Below are 10449 nucleotides of genomic sequence, written 5' to 3'. Positions count from 1 at the left end.
CTCATCACCCGCAAGCATCAAATATCTTATGATCATTGCATCGTACACAGAAAACACTACAGGTGCAGGTTGTGATGTTCACTCTTTGCTGGTCAGAGCAGAAATGAGTCTCTGTGTGTGTGTGTAGGATGGGGGGGTGTCGTAATGGTGATCTGTCATTTTGGGCAATTTTTTGCACCAATTTTAGATATGACGGCTCATTTTGTTGAAACATTACACAAATCACACACAACAGGCAAAAGGCACTGCCCCTGCTACACTCTCGTTTTTCACACAATGAGCAGATGTACAGACAGATAACCTGAGTCTCTCACACACACACACACACACACACACACACACACACACACACACACACACACACACACACACATACGCAGGCTGTCACTCTCAGACACACAAGTCAAACTAAATTTAGTGTGTGTCGGTGTTTGAGTTACGACTTCTCTCCAGCTCAACAGCTTCATGAATATTTCAGAGGAGGCGCTGGGTTGTATTTCTTCCTCCCGGGTGGAGTTAGACGGGCGGGTGTGGATTCTTTAACCGGTTCTACAGCGTCGTATTTTTTCTTTCCAGAGACCTGAAGGTTCTGTCACAAGACAGCGTGGTGAAGAATTCTCTCAGGAGCCATCGGTGTGTTGTGTTTCTCCAGGGTCGCCCGGCTGGTTGAAGCTTTAAGGGTTGAAGATTATAAGATGTCGACTTTGAAATTCTACACGAGACTCGAATGTCCATCTGAAGTGTTGAGTATAAAATTCCAAAAGGCCGTTATCGTCAGACTACAGGAAAGTTTCCTTTATACATTTTCATTCCTTCAAGTTGTTCACTTCAAATGACCACAAACATGTTGCCTTTCAAAACTCACTTTTTGTCAAACTGAAATACGAAACTTATTCATTTTCTTGTTCAAAGAAAAACTGAGAATGACGAAGGACAAACCACAGATGTAAATTAAAGTTAGAAAATGGGATGAAAGTTAATGTTTCCTGTAAAATATGCAAGCTCATATTTGTAATTATAAGCTACACCTGATGCTGGTGGATGATGTTTTGATGATGTGAAATAAAACGTACGTGATTACCGCAGTCACCTCACTTCATCACCCATCTGCCCCAAATCACAGGAGATCCATCAGGACACGTCACTCAAAACCACAAATGCCAATTTAATGGTGACACTAGAGGAAAAGTCTAAGTTAGCAGGATTTAAACCCTAAAGAACATGAATGTCTGTATGAATATTTAAGGTAATCCATGAAATAAGGTCAGAGAACCTGGTGAAAATCCCACCTGAGCAGGATTCAAACCAGGGACCTTCTCGCTGTGAAGAATCAGAGCAAACCACTGTCAAAAGATGATGAATCCTAAAAAACAATGTGCAGCTCTTCTCTCAGTTTCCGAGGTGGAATCACACGATAAAAGCTGCTTGGTTGTTTATCTGCTGGGACGTGCAGCCACTTACACAGTTTACAGTTTACCAGCATTAACAACTAAAGTTCATGTTCTCCAAACACATTATCTCGACATGTAAGAGCAGAAAGCTGGAGGATACGGGCGGTTGGTGGCTCTGGAGAGTGCAGTGATGCCTCCAAGTAGATATTGTACACATGGGCTGTGTATTGGTCTGTAACAGGCAGAATAAACTAATCTGCCAATTACCAGAAAGCACTAAATGTCTGATTTTATGCCACCGGTTCCGATGAAACTCCTTCTGGAGGAGATGGCATCAATTATTGAATCAGATGAATGGATGCATTAGATCCTCTGTCCCAGAAGTGGTTTGCAAGTCAGAGAAGACAGAGAGAGGCACACACACACACACGTGCACACGGATACACAAGCATTCAACACACACACACACATTTACCACAACTCTGATTCACTCTTTCCCTCCCACTCTCTCCGTTTATCCTTCCCAGCAACTTTTCCACCCCACAAACTCTCTCTCTTCCTTTAGTGTCACTTAAAACACAGCTCTGCTCTTTTCCTTTCAGAGCGTCATCGTCTGTTTTCCTCACCCGTTTGGTTGTGTGCTTCTCGTGTGTGTTTCCTGCTACTGTGTGTGTGTGTGTGTGTGTGTGTGTGTGTGTGTGTGTGTGTGTGTGTGTTGTCTTGCATTCTCACAGTCCTGCAGTGTGTTGTGTGGTGTTAGAGCTTTAATGAGCCACTGTTACACCTCCAGCTGAGTACAGACGCTCATACACATGTCACTGAGTTTGAATGTGTGTGTGTGTGTTTGTGTGTGTGTGTGTGTGTGTGTGTGTGTGTGTGTGTGTGTGTGTGTGTGTGTGTGTGTGTGTGTGTGTGTGTTATGAGTAAACAGTCAAAAATGTGAGCCAGCTGTCGACTGACTCATCTCTTTTCTAACTCACATACACGTCATGTTAAAGCACATTGTTCAGTAACTTATTAACTTAATATTCCCGAACTATAAGAACTATATCTGCTCGTGTTCTCAGGTCTCATCGATGCTGCCTTCACGTACGAACAGTGGAACGTCCACTTCAAACGATTTGTAACCACCACTGCCCACATCTACTTCCATGCGTCCATGACGATGGTGATGCGGTTGCTAAGCAATACATCTGCTCGAGTGTGCAGAGTTTATGAGATTATGACCAAAAACAACCAGGTTAACGTGGAGGAGGTTGGGAACATGTTAAGAAAGATGTGAAAGCTGCTGTTCGATGGTGAAGTGAAGTCATGTGGACGCCTTTGGTTTCTTATCAACTGTTAAAGTCTCCAACAGGTCAAGAAATGTTGGAATATTGTCCTTGTGTCCTATGGTCGTCTTACTTGAACTATTGGCTACACAGCCCCCCCCCCACGATTTCCTGTGGTACTTCTCTGTTTTGTCCGTTTTTAAGCTTTCAGAAGACAAAGTGCACAAATATGCACGAAATGAAAAGAACCAACAGAGCCTTCGTTTAGCAGGAGTCTTTACTGGGCGGGTTCATTACTCATTAGCTTATTAGTTTCTCTGGTTTCTCTTCACTTTATGACGAAGGACCTTTTGAACCCATGGAAACTACTCCTGTTATCAAAACAACCCCCCTCAAAAAAAACAAAGGAATCAGGGATTTCAAAAACTGCTTATTGACGTTTTCACTCTTTAGGATTAACAACAAACGAGCTGGCGCTCTCTTCCCATCGAGGCAGCAGACTCTTCTGTTTCACTGAGTAATGACTGGATGATGTTCGGCCTGATTCAGCAGCAGCAGCAGAACTTCTCCTCTCAGCTGACAGGATGCTGCATTCACTCCCATGGGAATCAGAAGTGACGCAGTGAGCAGCAGGTTCTTCTAAATGATTTGTCTAAAACCAGAGGCCTGACAATCAGATGCAAATTCCTTTATCTACCAACAATAATTCACCTGTATTATATCTGTCGCCACCCTGCTGCCATAACTGGAGATCCTATTGATTTTGAAGGTGGGACATTGGGACGCGGCAGACGTAAGAACAAGCCACAGAAGGTCAACGCTGGAGAAAACAAAGAGAACCACAGCTACAGCTCAATACCACAGGCCGACCCTGCATTAGTGAGCGTCCCACTGGACACACTTTGTCATTTCACAGGGAACAGCAACAAAAACTATTTCCAGAGAAACACGAGCTTAGCTGTTCTGGTTTTCCACTTTGAATCGATAACAAAAAACAAAACACCCAAATTAATTGAGCAGTGATATAATAAGAATTGGATGAAAAGGGATGTTTGTGCGTATGTTTGTCCTCATTAGACATAATCAGCTCACTTTATATGCAGTACTGTTTTATACCGGTTGTTTCTGCTGTGAAAATGTCTTTCCAATGATGTGAACTGTATTTACACCTGAAGAAGAAGAAGAAGAAGAAGAAGAAGAAGAAGAAGAAGAAGAAGAAGAAGAAGAAGAAGAAGAAGAAGAAGAAGAAGAAGAAGAAGAAGGTCCTTCACAATAAAATGTGTTGCAATGCACAGTCGGTAAACAAAGGAAAATGTTGTGGTTATTTTCTAATTTCATTCAGGAACAGGACCAGTTTTAAAAACTATAAGAAACAACAGAACATTTAAATATAGATCTGCCAACGCAGATTGGGATCAATTATGTTCCCCCATCTGCTCTCTTCACCGAGCAATACAAGGTTTGGCAGCTCCGAACATGGGGGGGGGGGGGGGGGGGGGGGGGCAGCTGAGATTCATATTAAAAACATATGTTGGATTTTCGCAGGACTGATCACTTACATACGAACATATGAATATAACATAAAAACACAGCATATAGAAACAGGTGGCGCAGATGTAAACAATAAATAAATATAGATTCACTAACGTAACAACACTGTGAGACTCTAACTCAAAGTCATATAAAGACCAAATCAACTTTTTTCATTATTCTGATTGCTTTATGTTTTTATATTTAAATATTCATAGCTTAAAAAAAACAACCTAAACTGAGCCTTTAATGTTCATGTATTTTTCTTTTTTATAAAGTGAATTGTGTCATGTGCTACAGTTTGGGCATGTTCCTGCTTCAGCAAACCTCGTTAACTCACTTGCCTTTAATTGATTAGTTAGGACTTGAGGGGCAGATCAACAATTATCACTATGAGTTGTCTGATGACGTTTCCAGAGCTAATAAATTCTCTGGCTCCTCAAACCTTGTGGTAACTTTCAGCAGCCACGTTCTGCCCTTAGCTTCTGACTGAGTGTTTGAAAACGAGGCTGGTTGATGCCCACAAAGCAGGGGAGGCTATGGAATAGTATTCAAAGAGTTTCCAGCTTGACATTCACACTGTTCGAAAGGCCAGTAAGAAATGTCAGTTAAGGAGAAGTGTGGAAGTGAAAACCACACGACTGAGAGGCAAAACAACCCCCCCCCCCACCCCCACCCACCCACCCCCACCCAAGCTGAGCTGACACAGGAGTGGTGGTGCATAGTTTCACCTGTGCAGCATTGATGCACCAACAGCTGGTTTAGAAGGAAAAGTGATCAGAAGGAAACCTCACATTGGACCTGGACAGAAAAGTCAATCTCTCAAGTCTGCAAATCAGACTCACTGCAGACGTGTTTGCAGAAAAACTACTGGAAACATTGCATAGATACGTAGAGGGAGGAAATACTCCGTGGAACAAGGGATCATTTGTCCCAGTGGTGGTTCTCTCAACAGATGAACTACTGTGCATTGCCCATCATGAGCCAATCATGCAAGCAGCATCTATGACTATAATAACAGAGGAACTGTAGAGAGCAATTAGCTGCCCAGTGAAGAGTGTTAGCAGCTGCACATGGACAATGTGCAGAGCAACAATTGGCTAAGTGAGCAACAGGACTCCTGATTGTCATGCATACCATAGGTTTGATAATTCATAGCAATCCGAGCAGCAAATGTGCAGATATACGAGCTGTGACTAATACGCTTTGATGTCCTCTGCTATAGTGCAGGTTCATTTTTCACGCCTTCTCTCTGAAACACATCAGTGTGTCGTCGGCTCTGCCTCCTGCTCCCTCTGCTGAGGGTCGGGGACGGACACAGGGCGAAGAGGAAGAGGGGAAGAAGGACTGAATCCCCAGAAAGGACGTGTGTCAGAGCTCGTAGGTAGCACACACACACCCCTGACGACACACACATTCAAACTGTAAAGCATCCACAAACACACGCACAACAACAAGTATCATAAAGGATCACAGAGTCACATTCTACTCTCAGTGGCACAAACACGAATACGGACTGAAACTTCAAATATTGACCTGAATCTGTTTATGATTTCCAGTTAACAGCGAGTCTGAAAACTCGTTCTTTCACTGTTCCCACTGAGGTGGAACCCAGCAGAGGATTTGCTGCCTCCAGTGCAGTTTCACATCCAAAGAAATATTTCCACAAGCAAACCTCCAATCTCCTCATGCAGGCAAACGGCTTAAGTCCTAATATTGAGTAATGGCAGGTGCCAACACAAAACGATCCCATCACTATAAAGCCTTCTTTTGCTTCATATGCTTTATTTCTCTCTCTCCCTCTCCCCCCCGCCCGCAGGCAGTGGCGCAGCGCTGCAACAAATTAAGATCAGTGTCACTCACTGGAAGTATTGTTATTACTGCAACCACACGCTAAGAGCAGCTGAATATATATAATCACCACACAAAGGGAATCTTAATTTGGATGGACAGATATCCTATGGCCCCGGTTCCACTGTGCATGACGGAGAGGAGAGACTCATTACATCCAGCTTGTTCTTCCAGGGTTTCCCTCACGTGAGCAGGTTTGACTCCAGAGCACAGTTTGTGAAACGGATTCTCCTTTGCACCCGAACAACTAATTCTCGAGTTTTATTTCGCAGTGCGCTTGTTTCCTGAAGGTGAGTTGTTTACACGGCCGGACCCTGGAAACCCGCCTTGACCCACAAGAGGCTGCGGCTCAGGGGTAGAGCGGGTCGTTCACTAATTGGAAGATCGGAGGCTCGGCGTGTCCTTGGGTAAGAAACCGGTGGGTGAGCCGTCACTGTGTGAAAGTATGAGTGCTAAAAAAAAGTGCTATATATAGAAGTGCTGTCTGACTGCGTGTGTGAATGAGACTCTGGGTGCTTTCAGTGGTCATTAAAACTAGAATCCATTAACCAATGAAGACAGGAAGAGGTGGGAAACAACAGCAGCTGCTCCGAGGGCTAATTTCAAATGAAACATCTTCGAAGGTCTTAAAGACACAATGATGACTGAAGCTTTTGGTGAGTGACCATCACCAAAAGTGGCTCTTGTAACTCATACCTGAAGCTGCACATCAAGGGAACTCATGCAACGATGCTGATCATAACTTTAAAAGCAAGGAGTGGCTAAACATTGGATATCTGAATTCATTAAAACATAGTTACGCTCTGGTATGAATTCCGTTTAGATGAATTCCTTTTGAATTAGTATTATCACAATGTCAGATGATTAACAGGCTTTACTGGGTGTGGGGGCGGACATGGGCAACAGACCTGATCCGGGCTACTCTAACGTCGGCCCCCAGATTTGTTCAAAACACACAGTGACAGTGAGCAACACGGAGGAACATCAACTGACACAGCAACCAATGAATATCAACGTCAAATTCCTACACAATTAAGCGTAATTGTCCTCATTGGTCGACATCGCAACTATCCAGCTGCCTCAACAACACCCAAGCCAAAGAGACGAGAGTGTCACAACGCACAAGGGTAAAATATGTGAGGCTCTCAGTCAGAGTTTTGTTTACCAGAATAAAAAAATGCCAGAAATAGTAAGTATGCAGCAGGGGGGGGGGGCGGAGCCTGAGGGAGAAGTTACTCAAAACATTTGGTTTCACTACTGAACACCTGCCAACTCCACACCAGGTCCCCACACACAAACACACCCGTAATGTTCACACAGCTCAGCAGAGCCTGGTGTGGAGCTCCCGCTGCTCCCGATCCCTTTCCTGCAGCTCGCCTACTGTTTGTTTTTGCAGCACACTAGTTCCCAGGGGTGCAACATTTTATCCCGCCCCCTTCCCGTCGCTACACGCGCTGCATGTGGTGGATGTAAGACTGGGGAGTAATTGGTGGTGGTGGTGGCGGTATCTCTCCGCAGCGCCGTGCACGGAGCGTTGAGGTTTGGCGCATGGAGACGACAGATCTCCTTGGCTGCTGCTTAAAGGATGATGACTGAAGGAAAGCCAAGGAGAAGGCAGGGGAAGACAGAAGAGCCCGAAACTGTCGGATCAGAGGGGAGAATAGGACCAAATAAAACATTACTAGAAAGCAAGATGATGGCAGTGGTGGCTTCTAGAGCCCGGGGGCTGGAACAGCTCACTGGTGGCTATGGAAATTTATGGAAAATCGGAGGAAACCAGGGCGGTAAAAAGTGAATGAAAAATGTTCACAGTCCCCCAAGGGAAAAATAAGAAGGGGGGGGGGGGGGAAAGGCAGAGGAAGGAAAATGTGCAAGTCAAGTTAAAAATGGGGATGAATTATTCATCTAATGCCCGAATATATACATTTTAAGTGCAAACGTTTTCTTTTGATGCAATATTTAAACAATTGTTTGAATCTTGATTAAAAAATGAAGATGGTGATTTTATGTTCTCATCGGGGATTCTTGCAGAGAGACGATGCACCTACAGCGGATTCAAGCAAAGTTTGTGGCGTGGACAAACGTCTTCTCGCACCTGAACGTCTGAACCAAGGTTTGTGTTTTTGTTACGTTGTTTAGATTTAATCCAGTTAGATTTGGTGTCAGACAGCAGTATCACCACCAGTATCACCACCAGTATCACCACCAGTATCACCACCAGTATCACCACCAGTATCACCACCAGTATCACCAACTTAAGGCGCAGTACACTAATGCACCAAAATGTCCACGTTGTTTAGACATTAAATTGTTGGAGGCGAAGACGAGTTTCTTTTTCAGGGAATTTCCCAGGCAGGTAGCCTCTTGAGTTTTAGCTGACAATAAATATAAAAAACTAATTATTGATGTCAACATTGAAGTATTTTAATTCAGCTAACAAACGAGTAAACAGCATTTGATAAATCTCCATGTACGGAGAGTGAAGCAATTAGTTTACAGCTAATTGGTTTATTTAAATGATGAGTTGCTAATGATGATTACACGTGTTTATACAGACATTTGATCATGTTGTTTGTGATTATTCCTCCATGTTTGTCACGTGCACAGAATCTCACAGTCAACTATGATGTTAAGATGTAGGGAAATAAAAAAAAAACCCTGAGCAAACAGGAAACACAGATGTGAGACTAACGCAGCATCAGCAGGGGGCGTCGTCCTCTATGAAGGGGATGTGTTTACTGAGGGGGGGGGGGGGGGGCTACTCTACATGCTAATGATCTCTCGGGAGCATGGAAATGATAGGATGCAACTCAACTGTTTTCATTCATCAAATCATGTTAATTACTTTAATTTTTATGAGCCTAAAGAGATAACGTGGTGCAGCAGCTTCGGAGATAAGCTTGTTTTTTTTTCTGTCGTGTTTCGTTTTCACTCACCGAGCTTGTGTTCTGTTTCTCTCTAGTAAAACTGGTAGTTCAGCTGAATGCCTCCCGGTGTCGGTCTTAGGAGAACGCAGAGCTCTTCTATTATTCCTGAAACCAGTCGAGTGAAGGACGAATAAAAGATGAGGAGTCATCGAGGGAGAGAATATTCAGGTTTCCCTCAGAATAAACAGGAGCTTAACTGTCATGATCGACGTTTTCCTGACAGCTGGTGTGATGTTTGGGGGCAGTAAAAATCAATTACGATATTTTCTAGTCTTAATGACCCCTCAAATCTGGCACTTGTCTATCACTGGTCCCATTGACACACTGACAGCAGCCATCACGGGGAAATCGCCCAAGGACCCTTTGACAGGCAGACCGGCGGATCCGGGAATTCAACGACCGACCTTCCAGTGGCTTTTTGTCCAGTTTGGAGGAGCCGGGGGGTGGAGCCTACACCTGTGTCCTGCACCCATTGGACGATACTAGCTCACATGCCATCATGCAACCGATGCAAAACTAGGGAGATACGAACATATCTCAGGATGAAGAGAGGAGCCACACACGTAGAAAACATCGTCAAAGACGTCAACCTGGAAAGACGACGAGATTCCAGAGCTTTTGGTGATGAAGGCCGATGCCAGTGTGGCTGTGCTGTAAACAAAAACATGTGACTTCCACAGCCGGATCTAATGTTTACTCTTCATACTGGGATTTATAATGTGAATTATTTAGATTTGGTACCAAACCCTTGACAGAAACCCTTTCACTGTTCACACTCCGACACACAAAGGAGAACATGATGGGAACGGGCGGGGGGGGGGGGGGGTCCTCACCCTGCCATGACGATGAAGAAATCCAGGCGATTCCACGTGTCCCCGAGGTAACAGCGGCGACCGAAGATCCCCAGGGCGACCATCTTTATAACCATCTCCATCGCGAAGAAGATGTAGATGAATGCATCAAAGGCCTGAGAGAGGGACACAGAGCAGAGACAGAGACGAGGTGTCAAACGGGCAGAGAACGTCCTCACTTGTCTGAGCAGCACAGACTGACGTCCATTCATCTCTGTGAGCGCTGGACTCAGATTCTGGTTGGATACACGAAGAAGGTTGGAAAGACTGGACTGAAATGTGTCCTTTCAGGTTTTGATCTAATATAATGTTATAATTCCATTATTACTGCAGCCAAGAAGTTTATGTTTTCATCTTTTTTCTGGTCATTAACAAGTTTTATGCCAAAACCACTCAACAGATAACCATGGAACTTGAAAGGATTCAGTGTGGGTCAGGGAAGAAGCCAGTTTGGTGCAGATCTGGATCAGAGGGTAAATCCAGGATTTATTGTTGTTCTTTCTTAAACAAAGCAACGTTTTTCTTGAAGAATGGTTCTTAAAGAACCTACAGGGAACTTTTCTTTTTCATCGATTTTGGCGTCTCTGTGGACAAAGGCAGTCGAGTTTCCACCGTCTGCTGTCGTAAA

At 44.2% G+C, this 10449-nt stretch overlaps 1 protein-coding gene across 1 annotated transcript in view; it reads right to left on the bottom strand.

Annotated features, from left to right (window-relative positions):
* LOC117765129 (voltage-dependent T-type calcium channel subunit alpha-1I-like) overlaps nucleotides 1–10449 on the bottom strand; it is a 173146-nt gene that overhangs the window by 92280 nt on the left and 70417 nt on the right. Inside the window, exon 4 of the mRNA XM_034591429.1 lies at nucleotides 9804–9937. Coding sequence (XP_034447320.1) covers nucleotides 9804–9937 — 134 coding nt within the window. The remainder of the gene's footprint in view (nucleotides 1–9803; nucleotides 9938–10449) is intronic.

Source organism: Hippoglossus hippoglossus, chromosome 1 (assembly GCF_009819705.1).
Source record: "Hippoglossus hippoglossus isolate fHipHip1 chromosome 1, fHipHip1.pri, whole genome shotgun sequence".
Lineage (NCBI taxonomy): Eukaryota > Metazoa > Chordata > Actinopteri > Pleuronectiformes > Pleuronectidae > Hippoglossus > Hippoglossus hippoglossus.
Note: the sequence above shows the minus strand (reverse complement) of the source record. Positions and strands in the feature narration are given on the sequence as shown.